Below are 17,750 nucleotides of genomic sequence, written 5' to 3' on the forward strand. Positions count from 1 at the left end.
AGATACTAAATCCGCAAGCGGACGTCAGAAAGGCAAAGTAGGTGAGGCGAGGGAAACGAGCTTAGCCTAATTTTCAATCAATTAGTTGATAGGCTGCGAGTTGAGATGACAACCCGGGGTGGGATGCTATGTAAATAAATGTGTAACGAAAGGCAAGGGGCATTAGGCATCCGTTTCGTTGTCATTTTGGTTGTGGGATATTTTTCCTCTTCTTCAAGGTATTGGAGATACGGATACATAATTATTTACAAACAATAAAAGTCAATACTGTGACGATTATACTATAATGATGCATGGACTAATTAAATCGGATTGCTAACTTGCTCCGTATGGTAGCAGCTGATACGCTCACTGATGCACACATGCCTACTTATGATGTTGGAATAATATACAAAGGGAAGTAGTCCATATAAGGGCTGGTATCTAAACTATTAATACATTTATCCCCAGAGGCTGCCGAAATAAAGAAATTGGCACGAAAAACTCTATTCAATGATGCAACGAAACGCATCGAACCCGTGCGAGGAAGAACAGGACGAAAATGTCAAGTATATCACAAGGCAACCCCCGGAGCAGAAGGACCGGATCGTAATTAACTCCCCCTAATCTCATTCAACCTTCTTCTCCGCTCAAACAACGTCATCCCTCAGCTGAAGATGGTAGGTCCTCAATGACTCCTCGGTCATTTCACTCGGACACTTCACCAGCAAATCCTCTCCCTTGCCAGACTTCGGGAACGCAATTACATCCCGCAAACTTTCCTTGCCCAGCATGACTGCCACTAGCCTATCGAAACCAAGCGCGATACCCGCATGTGGGGGGCATCCGGCTCTCAGCGCCTCAAGCAAGTGCGAGAAGTCCGCAAGTCTGTCTGCGGGCATTTTAAGTATGTCGCGAAGTATGAATTCCTGGACAGCTGCAGAGTGAATACGGCGGCTTCCACCGCCGAGTTCGACGCCATTGACGACCAGGTCATAGTGGTCTGCGATTACTTTCGTTGGGTCTGTGAGAAGAAGGGATACATCTGACTTGCGGAGCGGTGCAGTAAAAGGGTGGTGCGTAGATGCGATTCCGGCAGCGCCTCCTTGGCCTGGTTCCGAGTCGGTGATGGGGGAAAACAGGGGAAAGTCTCTGACCCAGAGGAAGTGGAAGCCTGTAGGGGAGGATATGAGGGTGGCTCCCACGGCTGCTTTGTGGATTTCCCGGCGAAGATCGCCTAGCGGAGTCGAACCTCCGGAGAAAGGGGCGTTTTTGCGAGCTTGGATAATGAGTAGATCACCATCCTTCAGATCCAGTTCTTGCTCGAGAACCCATGTTGCTTCAAACCCAAACGGCTGAAGTCCAGAGAGGGGTTTTCGAGAGTCGTAAACGAAGGCGCCAGGTCCACCTTCTGGATTTTTATGAAAGTTACTCGCTTCAGGGGAGTCCATGAATGAATTAAGGAATTTACGCATTTCCTCTGGGTTCTCGTTTCCTTCGAGTTTGATGGCTTCAACGATGGGATTATGCAGGGGGCTTATTTTACTGACGAGGTCAACCGGAATCATGTGTTCAATCCGCTTGATCTCCATCCCGATTCGTACATCTGGCTTGTCTGATCCATATTTGGCCATGGCATCTCCATAGGACAGTCTCGGGAAGCTCCCCGAGGGTAATGGTTCTGACATCAATGAAGACCATAGCCTTTTCACAGCAGCTTCGATTATCGCCATCACATCTTCTCCGGTTGCAAATGACATTTCTAGATCGAGCTGCTCAAATGAGTTAGAGACACTGCTATCCAGTAGCCTGAAATGGGTCGAGCTTGAGTACCTGCGTAAATTCTGGCTGTCTATCTGCTCGTAGGTCCTCATCCCTGAAGCAACGCGCAAATTGGTAATACCTCGGGATGCCGCTAGCCATGAGTATTTGTTTGTATTGTTGCGGGCTTTGTGGGAGTGCGTATGCCATCCCACGCCTTCGTGTGGGAACTAAAAATTCTCTTGCTCCTTCAGGGGTAGATTTGAAAAGCAGAGGTGTTTCGATTTCTACAAATGGTAGTTGGCACTCCTCTAATACCTCTCGCAGGACATTCCTGGCTCGTGCACGGAATAGTAGTGCATCACGAAGCTTGCTATCAGTTCGGATCTGCAAATGCCTCTTCTCCGCGGGGAAAACTGTATCAGAGGTCATGATTATATCCTTGGGAAACTCATTAAGAGGATGTATATCCTCCAGAGATATCTCTACACAGTCAGTCTTGGCTTCATCTTGCTCTGCGGCTGTCTTCTCCTTGGAACTAGCTTGTTTTTGCTGGACTACCCCTTGAACGACCACCGGGCTATTTGCTTCAATTGACTTCAGCTTCTCAAACGAGTCATTTTTTGCAAAAGCTATTATTTGAACATTTTGCGACAGGGTTGGATCTGTTAGGCGAACAAAAGCCATCCTCTTCCCCATATCAACTCGCTTTCCAAGGTATCCATGGAGAACAACTTGCTTGCCCGGAACCGGACGCTCTATAAGAGATTTGAGATTGGTTGTGGCGGCAGGGAAGTTTACTACACAGATAAAGCATCAAATTAGTCGGAAGAATGAAGATATAATCATAGAGCAGGATGTTTCGTTTTCGTACTGGATTGTTTGTATACATCCAGATAAGAGCGATGTGGAAAACAAGAAGAACTCCGCTGGTACAGCCAACTTCCTCCATGAAATCCTCGGACGCATTGAGAGTTGCGATTTGCTCGAATTCCTCGAATATAATTTGATATTTCAAGGTAGCTTTGATAACGTATGGCCGCTAGCTGGAGGCGCCGTGGAGAAAGCTGGACAGGAAGCATCACGATGTCGGGCATGGTAAATTGAAATCCAAGAATGATTACACGGATAAATGGATAAGCAAAATTGCACCGATTGACCTCGACGATGCGTAGATGTTCAAAAGCTAGCGGAGTAGTTAACCAGTGCAATTGATATTTTGCTGCTTTGTGTTTGACAAGTGGGCAAACATTCTGCCAAGCCTTCACACCACATAAAAATCTCAACATACTTCCAAACTTCGTCTTCTCCTTCTTTTCCTCTTCTTTCTCCATCCTTCCAAGTTTTGAACAAGTGAGTTCCCTCTAGATCTCTCGAATCCAATGCCAGGCATATAGATACTAACGTCTCTCGCTTGCCACAGATGATGAAAGCCTAGCGTGTACCATATGAACAATGTACTCTCCTCCCCTCTGACCGGTGCAGCTCTCCATCCATTCAGGACGGCTTAAGTGGCTTGCTGGTCGGAGGTTGGATGGGGGGATGACATCAGCGTTCGGCACATCCACCTTGTTACTTTGCGGACGCAATGAAAAGGCATCTCTGATCAACAATTCTTGGAAGGTGTTGAATTGCTCATGTATTGTGTGTTCTTGGCTTCGGAGTCTCCCGATTAGGGACCTTTGTTCCTCTGTCCATTTTGCAAGTGCGCGTTGACTTTCGCGTAGTATTGGATCCACCGGTGTTTGAATCTCCCTTCGAGGGTATTTATTTTTACATTTTCACTCAACCACTAATGAATGTCCCTGTAGTTTTCTAAGAGTGTTAAGAGACCTTTCTGCAATATTCTATGCCATTGTATATCCAATAATAATACATTGATTTCAACGAAAAGAAATAGAAGTTCTCAGTGAATGGCTCTATCTGCGTTGAGATACAATGGTGAACACTCACCACTTTTTCCACGCAGAGGTACGCGCAATCATATACTCGCGACTCTTAATAGCCTTGTATATGCCCCACAATCCACCCAGAGGGCGCTTGGATTTCACCCAGTGGCTCCAGGATTCCCTGATTTCTTTCCTTCCAGCTTCGACATCAACTGCAACCTTGTCATATACATTCGGCAGTGACCGGGCATGATATTTCTTTCTCAAATCATCATACCATTCCTTATCAAACTGTTGCCAAAATTCTTCTTCCGTGTAGTAGCTGTGGGCATAAAGCCATTTCATCCCTTTGAATTTATGAAGAAGTTGATGCTCTAGTTCTCTGTTTTTGGAGATGAACTCGTCATAGTCGGCGGGCCCAAAGCCCCAAAGGCCAATATTTATCATTTTCTCGGGAGAAGATCCTTCAATTTGGTCCAAATGTGGGTGCATTGTAGGTTGGAGAGATTGCTTTAGTGGGCATAGCCATAACGGGAAAATCCCAAACGCTTCACTGGTGTAGTCAACGAAGGCTTCCGCAGTAGAATAAGGTAAGGCCAAGTCCTGGACGATGTATCGACTCGATTCTGAGCTGGCATGGAGTGCCCGGTATAACATACGTGTATTTACGAAGTCATCAAGGAACCAGCGAGTGAACTTGTTGAAGGGGAATTTGAAATAATCAAATGCGGAGGCGCCAACCCAGAACCCACCGCGGTCATACCGGAAAAGATATTCGGCCAGCGGGATGTATTCAGTTACTGGAGAAGTCACATCCTGGGTTTTGTCCTTCACATGTAGATAATACCACGGGTCTCTTGGGCGGCTGAAGGTCTGAACTTGGGTTTCTGACGGCTTTTCATCCGTCATTGTACCGGTGACGACCACGCCATGATCCTTGGAGAATATAATGCCATCCACATAATCGTTAGTGGGGTTGTTTGTTTCCTCTTCCACGAGCCTGATTGTGTCCGCAACGCATCGTTTAGGATGATATGTCGCTTTGACGTACATTTTCGCAGGGATTAGTCGGAGCTCCAAAAGGGTGGTAATTCCAAGAGTCCCAACAGCACCGGCCGCGCCACGGAACAGATCTGAGTTTTGTGTCTCTGATGCCGTTGTGATATCTCCATTTGCTAGGACCATCTCGACAGAATTTGTTGTGCGGTCGAAAAATCCATGTTTAAACGAGCTGCTTTCCCCAGCTGTGCCAGCATATCCTCCACCAGCAGTAATCCCAGGAAATTCCATGACTACTGGTGGCACCATTCCTAATGGCAAAGTGGCTTCAACCAGGCGATCCATGGGCACGTTGGGCTCAACCAGCGCAATTCGCTTTTCCACATCAACCTTCAAAACATTGGATAGATCACTTATATCTACAACATGATTATGGCGCCGGGGCCGCGTACTGTTTGTTGAGCCATGTTGAACACGGAAAGGCTCGCCATTTTTATAGAACCGGCGGACAGAGTCCGCTATTCTCTCAACCGAACGGTTGTGCTGGTCCATTGGAGAGCTGGAATAAGCCCTTACGGGCTGAAAACGTCTCGCCTGGTTGTGCATTACGAACAATGACATAGCGACAAGGCTGCCGCCAGCATTAAAAAATGCAGAGTTGGACCATAACTTAGGGACTCGAGTAAACGCCACTGTGACCGAACATTGGGAAATCATTTGCCTAATTGAAAATAATAAAAGGAATTAGGAATATAAATAAAGAAATGGAAGAAATCAACGCCTCCCGCCTTGAATCCAAACATCCCTACTCCTTGACAAGAAATTTTTTGGAAACAAGAAAAATAGGGCTAGCTAGGTCAGGTGACTCCGCGCCGTTTCGCGAACTGCTTCAACCTCATGCATTCGCACGGTCTACATTCCACACCCATCGACGGCTTCGAGTCTTCTCCATGTCTCTGGAGTTAGGATTTGTGGTGGCAATAAGTTATATATTGTGCAAATATATATCCATGGATGTCATATATTAGTTTATCATCAATTGCTGATTGAAAATTACTAGGCCCGTTTCGGGATTTGCCGTGATGCCTCGGAAACTACGAGTCGGCAAGGGAATGAATATTACGCACCTGATTTCTAAATGTCAATAAGCCGGTGGTTGCTAGATTAGGAGCGGATTGAGACCCACACAATGTGGGAGCGAGATACAGCAGCGATTCTAGCACACATGAGCGATACAACTGCATGCGACCAAAAGGGTCGCTTTACAGCCCCGACTGAAAACCACAGTCTCCCGATGCCGCTATCTTCATGATGATCTGGCAATTGATTGGGAACCCAGCTCCTTAGCAATACGGACCTTAACGGCTTCCCCCGCACTTAACACTGAATGCCCCGCAGTCAGATCGAGTCATGGGAGTGGTCATAAAATGACTAATACGAGAAGGCGTGAAAAGTTGCTGCAAAAATATTTTCCCGAAACACAAGCCTCTGGATAGGAGGTATTTAAATCTGACGTCGTCAGCTGCTCGCTGTGATTGAAGGAGCGGTGGAGGTTAGTTATTAATATCTTAGGGTATCGCCGCAGGATCAGTTTCATTGTTTATCAGAAGTATTTTTCCAGTTTCTTCATTAACCACCTAGTATCAAGACTGTCAAGGTCCTACCTATAACGTTCAATCAACGACCTTTCCAGCACAACTATGGCCGCTGATGACAGGGCTCTCCGGCTCCGCAAACTCCATGTTCCTGGCACTCCTCTCGTCCTTGCAAACATTTATGACCCCTCAACAGCAGAATTTGTTGCCTCGAATCCTTCATGTCCGGCTCTAGCAACGGCAAGCTACGCCATCGCAAAGGTTCATGGCCTCGAAGATGATGCCCTGGATCTGGACACAAACTTGGCTGCCGCGAGGCGTATTATCCCAGTTGCGATTCGGCACAACAAACCTATCACGATCGACCTACAAGATGGTTATGGGGACCAACTTGAGAAGGCCGTTGAAGCCATCGTTGAGGCCGGTGCTTCTGGGTGTAATCTCGAGGATCACGACAACGAGACAGGTCAGCTTTTCCCATTTGACGTAGCCCTGGATCGTGTGCGTCGAGTGTTGGCTGCAGCATCGAAAGCGGGCATTCCAAATTTCGCGCTGAATGCCCGCACTGATGCCATTCTGTTGAACAACGATGTCGACGAAGCAATTCGGCGGGGAAAAGCGTTCTTGGATGCTGGCGCTACGACAGTGTTCGTCTGGGGAGGCCAGAAACGTGGTGGATTGACTCGGGATGAGGTAGTCAGGATTTCGAAAGACCTGGGCGGGCGTATTAATGTAATTGCTTGGCCGAATGGATTGAGTGTTCAGGAGTTGGCAGATATTGGTGTGGCAAGGATTAGTGTTGGGCCGCGGTTATGGAGAAGTGCAAATGCTGGGTTTGAAAAAGCTGCGACCGACTTGCTTACTGAATATGAGGCCATGAAGGAGACGCGGAAGTAGGGCAATGAAGTAGCTTTGCCTTGTGAGTTCTACGTATAAGACCTTAAGAGGTGTAGCGATAGTGATGTCTAGAGCATATTTGGCTAAGTCCTGTAAGCTGTGAATTGAGTTTGCCTAAGTCTTTATTATTGAAGAATATCTTGCCCAAGAGAGGAGCGTATTTTTGCTTTTCCCACGCCACAACCGACCAAATCGCTCTAATCATAATAATTAACCCACCACAGCCTGCAGTTATTGCGGCTGGTATTTACGTGAAAGGTGATATGTGAGAGTTGGGCTACAAGATAGAAGGCAGACAAGTTCAAACATATCGAAAGAACTTCCAAAGAGGTTGAAACCATGGTTAACACATTGACAACGACTGAAGAGTAATCGGGGAATTTTTCAATCACGTTCAACTGCGCTCGATTGACGATTCCGTTTTTTATCCGACGATTCTCGTGAATTGCCGTTGTTCTCCCGGGTCTGAGAGCCTCGTCGTGTCCACTCAGACGGGGCAGCTGAAGACTGCATTCCAGCTTCCTGCGTCCACGGATCACTCCGAATAGTAGTTTCCTGGACAACAGTAATTTCCTTCTGGGTTGCATTTGTCCCAGTGCTAAGAATATACTCGTCGCTACCCCAGGCATTGGTACCAGGAATGGAGAGTGGATGGCGGGCCTTTTTGCGACTCTCTCGTACAGAACTTTGTTTGTTAGTCGAGCCCCCATAGGGGAGTGACTGTCGAGCGGAAGTGAATAGGACACTGAGCTTAGTGCCCCGCAAGAGCCCTAGTATCAAGGGGTGGATTATTGGGACGTAGGAAACGGCAATTGCGACGAATGTTTCGCGGCATGCCCATCTACTGCCTGAGACAGCCCCTTCAGGCCCAGACTAAAAGCGACAAAAGAAGGAAGTTAGATCCTGGATTAGCTTTATGAACGGAGCTGGCACGGAATTTCCCCCTTATCCCCTGTTTTATTTGGTCCATTTTACCCATTTCCCTTCTACGGGGTGGACTTACTGAAAGAATGGTCACGGCGCGGATAATGGCTGCTACCATCACGAACGCGGCTCCGCTAAATAGTGCCATCAACGTAAGCTTTTTGCGCAAGCTGATGTTTACCTTCCATAATAACTGTTACAGAAAATAATCAGACAGGTTGATTCGACCGATTTTCCGATATGAAAGGTGAGTGACAGAAGGAACACATGGGCTTACTGGAAGTGGGATGGAAAGTAGGTAAACATCAGTAAGAACATTCGGAATGACTACAATAAGAACTGAAATTTTGGATATCGTTGGTTGACAAATATCTACCACATAATGAATTAGCAAATAATTGTCTCTATGACTCTTCAAGAAGAGGAAAACTCACTGCCAGGGTCAGGGTTAATCTGCCAATATCTTTTTATTGGCCGGCATGGGAGGACAAGGCATAAAGCGACCATAATGTATGTCAATCCCAGGATTACATACGAGAGGCGCACGCGATTCGGCAGGTCCATCAATCCACTCCTAAAAAGTATTGCATGGTTAGCATTGCCATTGCCATCGTAGTTGAGCCCCTACTGATCGGCTTGGATCCAAGAATGGAAATCACGCACGTCAACCTGGAGTAGAAAATTGCGAGGCAAAATTTCACGAGCCACAGGATGAGAGCATAAAACGACCAGCCTATGACTTGAATTTTGGATCCGGCGACTCGTTTAGAAAATTCAACAGAATTAGGATCCAAGGCTGCCCGTTCCTCAGGCGTCATATAACTGTTCGTAAGGCCATCATACGATGCTACCACGATATGTGCAGCGACTGTTTCAAGAGTAAAAACAATCTAGTGTTGGGAGGCAGATGGTTAGTTGTCAATTACATTCGCCTCTCGAGGTCGGATTTTATGTTCACGCAATCGAAAATATGGTGGTAACTTACCCCAGCCAACGGCATCAGATAATCATCGAGTTGGAAATTCGAAGGCCCAACAATGGACCATCGTGCGTACATCCGCACAAGGATGAATGCAATGCCGAGGGCAAGAAGAGTGAATCCTTCAACATCCGGGCTCATTTTCAATTTCTGCAAATGGTAGCTCCGTGAAATGGGCTTGACGCAAAACTTGAGCGAGAACAGTCTCAGCTGTAGATTTATTGATGGGAGTGATGCTCATGGCGCATGGCATTCGGTCGGTTTTGAAAGAAAGGAAAGCTCGCTGATCTCTCTCCTAGCTTTCGTGAGGGAAGGTTTCGATAACCAAGTATGCTAAATTGGTCTCTTTCCAGAGGCCAAGCCAACCTTGATCTGAATTTCATTCCGGACACTTTCCACAAGAGCTTCTCCATGCCTCCTCATCAACAAGGACTTTAACGCTTTCCAGGACTGATCAGCGTTTGTCATCGCCGAATGGGGGTTTTGAAACAAGTCGGAGGCGCCTTCAAACTAATGTCAATTAGGGAGATTGATGGCTTGGAAAAGACATCAATTTCCACAGGAGGAATATGAAGAAATCGAAGAATCAGCTCCTGAAGTTTGGAGCACCGGGGAGCAACCATTGAGTCGTAAGTTTAGCCAACCACTCCACTGGGAAAAGCTCCGCACTACCTCGTTGGTGGAGGATTAACAAACCATGCCAACGAAAGCTAATATGAAAATCCCTCCTTCCTTACGTCCTCCTCATTGATCAAGCATCGCCCTGCCGCAAACATGTTTGCATGGTTGATTCCTGAGGGCTCTCAAGAGGCTCTGGCATGAGTTTGAGCTTTCCTGTCCTGGTGCCCCGACAAACTTAATCGGAGCTCCCAGGAGTATTCTTTGTAATCGCAATTGTCAGCTAGCCTGAAAACTGCCGAACTTACTAAACAATAAACCGACAATGGAGCTTTGGGGTATGTTAGCTATCGCTTCGTGTTCTCGTAATTGAGATCCCGCTTGGGGAGGAGTGGCGCTTGAAACACGATGTACAACGCAATTTTGCTTGGCCAGCAGATCAAAACGCTGGCTTTGATCCTCGGAGTTGGCCCTCGGAGTTGGCCTTCGGAGGTACAGTGTATCCAGGAGTGTCGTCCATCCTGCATGTTTATATAAGTGAGCGGGCACGGCTGGAAGCTAGCTTGAGGTTCAAAGTTCAACGGGGCTCTAAATTTTCTCGGCAAAAATCTGACCCGTTCAAGCGCGTGCTCACAGATTTCTGTTTTCGTAGTATTCAGTGTCACACATTCACCTGCTTGTTGATGAGTTGGTGTTGCATAATCCATTTGCATTTGCATTTCACTGGAAAGGCTAAACAGTCAACAACAACTAAGAAGATGCTCTGCGGTTGAAGATCAACGTATGCGAGTATCTTGCTATCGCCCACCCCAAGTAGCTTCCAGAAATTGCACAAGTACATCAAGGCCTTCAGGTTGCTTTATCCAGTGCCCTTCATTCTCTGCTCCCAGATACTCCTTCCAATCCACCTTCATTCCCAACTTGTCTAGACATGCCTGTGCCTGTCGACCTAGTTCTACATCAATCCATGCATCATCAGTTCCATGCAATAATAGCAGAGGGGTAGAGAGCATGGTTTCAGCCTCGACTACGCTGGCTTGAGGACCTTCGCATTGGATGATATCCAGAAAAATTTTTGGTATCATCGACCTCGCCGTCTGTGTTGCAGCCTCATCAGATAATTGCAAATCTTGTATCTTGTTCGCGAATGGAAGCCACCCGCACATTCCAAAAAAGGCGCCGATTCTCCCTTTGATTCGTCCGGGTGAACAGAGTAATGCCCAGAGAGCCGTTGCCATGCCTTGACTAATGCCGCCGAGAAAAACTCTTTCAGATTTTCCACCAAGAAGGTCGATTTCTCGATTCACAATCTCAAGGATGTATAGGGTAGATTCTCTTAGGCCATCAACCTGAAGATCCTGCTGCTCGCAAGGATTTGACAGAGAATACACATCAAACCAAGCGGTCAACTCTTCTCTGAAAACCGAACTCCACCGATCTCGAGATGTGGGAAATACCCAGCGACAGCTAGGGAAATGAGCTGCGAGGCTCTTGTTGTCGGAAGTCTGTGAGTCAAAGAGGTCTTCGGCGAATTCGACGCCATCACTAGAACGCCCATGTAACAGGATGACTGTATGTGTATGGGTGCTTTGGGGTTCAACAATATGGAGTGCAGGAAATTCCATTCTAATAGACTTTTTGACAATCAATAGGAGGAGGGCAGATGGGTTTGGGGCGGATAATTGATGTAATAGTAATATCTTGGTAGTTGGTCAAGCGAATTGTTGTTGGTCACTGAGGGTTTCTTGGCGTGGAAGGAATGGCAAGGCCACTGGCCTCGTTCTTGAGGAAATTTAAACGAAAAGCACGCGAATTATAGGGAGAAGAGTAGCGACGTACGACAATACAAAGAGGGTGTGGAGAGACCACTTGGGACATCCATGATTTCACACAAAAATGCTAGTACTCTTAACAAGTGCCACTATGAACTCTGATTGTACCTTATTATCTGCCTGCCTGCCGGCCGTGTTTGAAGCTATACTAATTTCCTAATTCAGGAATTCGACTAAATCATGCCCTCCAAGTGGCGTTGGACTACAAAAGCAACATACGGCAGCCTATAGTGACAAATGTGTCAAATAGGTTTTTTTGATGTTTTTCACTGTAATTACTTAATTCCACTTATAGACATCTATCAATAGAAATTTATATGAAAGTTTGTCTGCAGCAGAAACATATCATTTTTATTTTGATTAACTAAAAAAAAAAAAAAAAAAAATTCAAAATCAAAAAGAAAAAAAAAAATTTAAAAACATCAACATTCATGGATATCATCAAAAAAACAAAAAATGAAAACAAAAAGTGAAAATAAAAAGTGAACTAATTTGAGGTATTTCCATATTCTGACATGTCACTTTCTGTTAGACTGGCCGTGTGACCATGCATGGGACTGGGACCAAATTTTTCCTCAGTCCCATTATTAGATATCTTAGTCCTGGTCCCATATAGTGTTTAGTAAATTAGTCACTTTACACTGTTTATATTATAAATCTAGTCCCAGATCATGTTTTACTAATAAATTAGTGGTCCCAGTCCCATTTGGTCCCATTTTACAAAATGGGACCAAATGGGACCATGATTTACCCTATATAGGTTGGCAGCGATAGATTAGCAGTGATAGATTAGCAGTGGTAGGTAGGTTGGCAGCGGTAGGTAGGTTGGCAGCGGTAGGTAGGTTGGCAGCGATAGATTAGCAGTGATAGATAGATTAGCAGCAATAGATTAGCAGCGATAGATTAGCAGCAATAGATTAGCAGCGATAGATTAGCAGTGATAGATTAGCAGTGGTAGGTAGGTTGGCAGCGGTAGGTAGATTGGCAGTGGTAGATAGGTTGGCAGCGGTAGGTAGGTTGGCAGCGATAGATTAGCAGTGATAGATAGATTAGCAGCGATAGATTAGCAGCGATAGATTAGCAGCGATAGATTAGCAGTGGTAGATAGATTGGCAGCGATAGGTAGGTTGGCAGCGGTAGATAGGTTGGCAGCAGCGATAGATTAGCAGCGATAGATAGGTTGGCAGCGGCATAGATTAGCAGTGGTAGGTAGATTGGCAGTGGTAGATAGGGGATCTAATAGCGAGCCATCAGAGCATTGAGCACTAAGCAAGATAGAGGTAATATCTCCACCAATCATATCATCAGATTGATGTATTATATAATCATCAGAATGGGACCAAACTTGAGTCAAAATCATGATCAGTCCCAGATCATGTTCTGATTTTGATAGTCAGTCACTTTACATGGAATATCAAGATTTTTTAGTCCCATTTCACTCATGTTTTGATAATTCTAGTCACTTTACACTCCCATTCTGGTCCTGGTCCCACTAAAATCATGCCAAGAAATGGACTGGGACCAAACCAAACCAAACCAAATGTGTAATTCATGGTCCCAGCGGCCAGTCTACTTTCTGTCATAATTTGTTGCAGATGTTGCATCAATTTCATATCTTTCTATTGAATTATGATATATTTAGCATGGATGATGTATAGATTGATCACTAACACCTCATCAATTAGTATAATGATTAGTATATTAACTTGTAAAATTCAGTTATTTTTATATTTGTAAATTCATCAACTAAAACTGTCTCTGCAGTCTCTTATAATATCTGAAATACTGTTGCTTGAAATTGAACATCATCAAAAATATTATATATAATTCCACAGATAAGATACTGAAAGAGAACTTTGCAGATAAAAAACTCAACAAATTTTTGATAATATTGAATTTTATATAGAGTATTTGCTAAAATAATTAAGTTAGATATTCAGTTATATATATCAAAAAATCTATAAATATATTTATACTTACTATCACTCTTTCAACAGTAATAGTATTTTGAGCTGATATGAGTGATATACTGTTTTTCTGAAGAGTATTTATTCTTTTCTCTTCTGATTTTACTGACTAAATTCTTTGTAGATCTCTTCTCTGCAACACATCTTCTTACTGTCATTTTTATTCTTGTTATTTTTATAGCTATTTGATGATTCTAGCTGCCAATTTATTGATTAGCATAATAACTAATATAAAAACAAAATATAGCTCACTTATATTGATAGAATAAAAAAAAATTAAAAAATTGTGGAAAAGAAGAAGAGAAAGAGAAGTCAGAAAAGACAGAGAGCACAGAGAGAGACAGTAGAGTAAAAATAATATAAGAAGATAAAAAAATTGACAGAAGAGAAAGAAGAGATATTTGATATTTATATACAATTGATGAATAACACAACAATAAAGTCATTCAAATAGACAATTCAAGAAAATGTGATAATATATCATATAGAATATCATCATTTATTCTTCAATTCTTTTGATTTTTTTTTCATTTATCATCACTACTACTGTTCTCTGCTCTTTGCTCTGAGTTTATTTTTATATCAATTATTATATCAATCAATCACTTCTAACCTCAGTTTCATCTTTTGTCTCAGGTTTTTCAGTCTTCATATTCATCACAGTTGATTCTTACTTTCAAATCTATCAAAATAATATATCACAGATCAAAGTCTAAAGTTATAGTTGATAAAAAATAAAAAATAGAAGTAGAACTCTCAGTTAATTCTTATACTCAAAGAGTAATAAAATAATAAATAAAAATAAATGAAGAAGAAGCTATAATTGAATAGATTAAAAATACAGATCACACAGCTGTCAATTATTATATTCAACAATTGAAAAAAACTGAGATATTCAGAAAAGCAAATACTGAAGAACAATAGAAAATAATTGATAATAAAAAATCAGAAGTTATAAGTAAAAGATAATTAATAAAATTTTGAAATCTTGTTAATATAGATGTTGATAGAATATAGATTTAGTACAGAGATTACAGCATCAATGCTGAAATAGAGATTAAAAGATATCTCTAAATTAAATGAAAAATAAACTTTCTATTCTACTGATTATTATATTAATTATTCTAAATATCAATCACAGACTCACAGCATGAAATCATTTGTTAGATTCTGAGAAAACTATATAAAAAATAAAATGATAAATAAAAGATGAACAATAATTTGATAAAGAAAATATATCAATCAAAAAAAATTCACAGACTGTATATAAGAAAGAAGTGAAGCTGATGAAAAAAGAAGAAAGACTTTCTGTTATTTTATACAATCAATAAATTTGTATGTGGAAAGATATCAGCAGTTGTTTTTTTAAAAAATTACAATATCATTCTTTCAATAATATTGTCAGCTATTATAGTTTTTTGAAAAAAATTTCAAATCAGAAGCTCTCTGTTTTGAAAATACTGTTTTATACAGAATAAATTGAATCAAGATTGATAAAAAAATAATAAAAAGAGCAAATAATTAAGAAATCAAAAAAAATCATTGATACTTATAAACAGACTTATAGAATCTTGAAAGAGAAGATGACTCTGAAGAAATTTATATAAATAATATAAAATTCAGATAAGTATATATTTTTTGTTTCAGAAAACTGATATATTGTTTTATTTTTATAATTATATCAATCATTCTACTAATCAATTTTTTGTGCAAAAAATTTTTTTATAATTAAGAACTCTTAAGCTAGTTTAGTGTATTTTTTGTTTCAATTTCTTCTTTATTTTTTTAGTATATTATTATTTCTCTCTTCTTCTTTTTTTTTTTTAAGATAAATAAATATTTTTTCTTTCACTTTCTTTTACAATATCTTCTGCTGACTATTCTTATCTTCTTTTTTATAAAGATTTTATCATTGATCTTCATCAACAGAACTGAACTCATCAATATATTATTTCTCAATTAAAATAAGTTTATAATCTCAAAATTAGTCAATCTACTCTTAGCTGTTGTTTTTGAAAATGAAATATTAGAAAATACAAAAAATGAAAAGTTAATAATGAAATTCAATATTTTATTAAAAAGTTGTTTTCACAAGACTTGCAGAATGCTGATATTCTATCTATTATTAAATAAAAATATTCTGAATTTCAACTTTGTATATATAAACTTTATTAAATTCAGCAGCAGTTAAAACTTCATTAGTAAAGAAATAATTATAAGAGTAATAAGATACAGAAAGAGCTTATATCTACTGTATAAAAAAAGCTTAACAGTGAATTTATTCAGAGATTTGAAAGAGAATATCTATACATATATTTTAGACAGCAAGAGTATAGCATTTCACAGTATATTTAATTGATTGATATAATGATTAGTATAATACTAATAAATTCAGAGATTATCTATTCAAAACAATTCAGATTCTCAATTCAGATGAAATTAAATATTAACTGAATAATCTTCAACACTGTTAAGAATTCTATATTGTTTCTGAATCAAATTATTTTTAATCTATTGATGATTATTGCAAGCTTCAACACTGAGAAATTGAAATATATACAGCAATTAATATATACTTTCAATATATTATCTGAATATATATTGAAATCATCAATTGAATCACTGTTTCTATTCTTCAACAATTTCTTGATATTCTTTAAATCATCAATATATTTTCTCAGATTATTTGTTTAGATCAAGAAACTGAGACTTCAATAATTACAGCTGCACAACTCAAAGTCTCAAACTACATCAAATAACTAATTCAAATACTTTTTTGAATGATTGCTATTGATTTGAAACAAGTACACTAAATCAGCAAATTGAATCTTGATAAAGACAACTTGCAAAACAGTTGATAAATTACTGAAGAATATGAAATTCTCTATTCTTTCCACTAATTATTATACTAATCTTCATACTAATATTTCTCTCAGCACTATTTTTTAGATTTCAGTGATAGAGGTCTATATCACAGCAATACTATATCTAATTGTATTATCTTTCTTACTATTTATATATCAATTATTCAACAAGAGATGACAAACTATATTGAAATCTGAAATAATCATCAAATTTGTATTCAATATAAACAATCTGATGAAGTATATGAACAGCTCTGAATACTGTATTATTATTCTAATAATACATCACAGTTTGATTTAAAATCAGACTCACAAGTGCTTTCAAAACTTTATATATATTTTGAAAACTGAGATATATAATATCTCTATCACTAATATTTCTATTTATTTAATATTATATGAGTACTAATACTTAACAGATATTAATGAGTATCTGCTGCTGAAGATAAAGAATTGATATTAGAATTATATTTCAAAGTTAAGATTTTCTTCTGAAAGAATCACTGCTGCAGCTGTTAATAAAACTGATGAGTATATATATAAAATAGTATATTTTCAGCTGCAATAACTTGTATATAATTATATACAATCTCAATAATCTTCTATTCTATAAGAATCTGAAAAGTTATCTGATACTTGAAACTGACTAATAGAACAATTACAGAAGTATAAAATAAATTTTAATAATATAATAAAAATGAAAATCTATAATAAAAATAGTGAGAATGACAAGTCTGATATATCAGAGTTGTAACTTGTAATTAGTTCAGATACAAATAAATATTATAATAATCACTTTTTAATATTCTTAAGAATGTATCTTTTAACATTATTACTTTATTAATTGTGCTGTAAATGTTAAATTTAATACTTTGTAAATTTTGAAATCTACTAATATAGAATAACTATATATATATATATTTGCAATGTATATACATCACAGTATATATATATACATCAAATATTCTATATCTTGTAATATCATTATCATCTATATTTATATATTCAAATCTAGAGTTATTAATACTATTAAAAGATATTTCAATTATGAATTTGCTTATTTAATTAATATAACTGTATTTTATTGATTATATATAGACAGTGTATATATTGAGCACTAGTTGCTCAGATGATTCTTCATTATATATAATTATCTCTATATAGTTAACTAGTGATTACACAATGAGAAGATCAATCATTTCACAGTATATATTGATTTGATATATTATTACTCATCATATCTAGATATATTATATGCTAATCTGTAATAGATAGTCTAGAGTCAATAAAAGCAGTTAGTTATTATACTAATTAATATACTAATCAAGTTGCTGAAATTCATACACATACATACACACATACACACACACACACACACACACATATTCACACACATTCATACACACACACACAAAATTTCCTCAGTTTTGTTTTGTTGTTTATTAT

At 39.7% G+C, this 17,750-nt stretch overlaps 5 protein-coding genes across 5 annotated transcripts; 1 reads left to right on the forward strand and 4 right to left on the reverse strand.

Moving 5' to 3' along the window:
• Positions 1–629: 629 nt before the first annotated feature.
• HCBG_03986 (aspartyl-tRNA synthetase) lies at positions 630–2,427 on the reverse strand (the record flags this gene model as incomplete). Its single annotated transcript, XM_045431035.1, has 2 exons — positions 630–1,751; positions 1,813–2,427. 2 exons carry the CDS (start codon positions 2,425–2,427, stop codon positions 630–632), a joined length of 1,737 nt encoding a protein of 578 aa, XP_045287588.1.
• A 736-nt stretch (positions 2,428–3,163) lies between these two features.
• On the reverse strand, positions 3,164–5,234 carry HCBG_03987 (FAD binding domain-containing protein; the record flags this gene model as incomplete). The annotated part of the gene is made up of 1 exon (XM_045431036.1): positions 3,164–5,234. The coding sequence occupies one exon, from the start codon at positions 5,232–5,234 to the stop codon at positions 3,690–3,692; it is 1,545 nt and encodes a 514-aa protein (XP_045287589.1).
• A 1,094-nt stretch (positions 5,235–6,328) lies between these two features.
• Positions 6,329–7,120, forward strand: HCBG_03988 (PEP phosphonomutase; the record flags this gene model as incomplete). The annotated part of the gene is made up of 1 exon (XM_045431037.1): positions 6,329–7,120. The coding sequence occupies one exon, from the start codon at positions 6,329–6,331 to the stop codon at positions 7,118–7,120; it is 792 nt and encodes a 263-aa protein (XP_045287590.1).
• Positions 7,121–7,504: 384 nt separating this feature from the next.
• HCBG_03989 (uncharacterized protein) lies at positions 7,505–9,164 on the reverse strand (the record flags this gene model as incomplete). The annotated part of the gene is made up of 6 exons (XM_045431038.1): positions 7,505–7,993; positions 8,124–8,237; positions 8,322–8,416; positions 8,479–8,618; positions 8,708–8,934; positions 9,030–9,164. 6 exons carry the CDS (start codon positions 9,162–9,164, stop codon positions 7,505–7,507), a joined length of 1,200 nt encoding a protein of 399 aa, XP_045287591.1.
• A 1,274-nt stretch (positions 9,165–10,438) lies between these two features.
• On the reverse strand, positions 10,439–11,266 carry HCBG_03990 (uncharacterized protein; the record flags this gene model as incomplete). The annotated part of the gene is made up of 1 exon (XM_045431039.1): positions 10,439–11,266. The coding sequence occupies one exon, from the start codon at positions 11,264–11,266 to the stop codon at positions 10,439–10,441; it is 828 nt and encodes a 275-aa protein (XP_045287592.1).
• Positions 11,267–17,750: the final 6,484 nt, after the last annotated feature.

Source organism: Histoplasma capsulatum, assembly GCF_000150115.1.
Source record: "Histoplasma capsulatum G186AR genomic scaffold supercont2.5, whole genome shotgun sequence".
In the NCBI taxonomy this organism is placed as follows: domain Eukaryota; kingdom Fungi; phylum Ascomycota; class Eurotiomycetes; order Onygenales; family Ajellomycetaceae; genus Histoplasma; species Histoplasma capsulatum.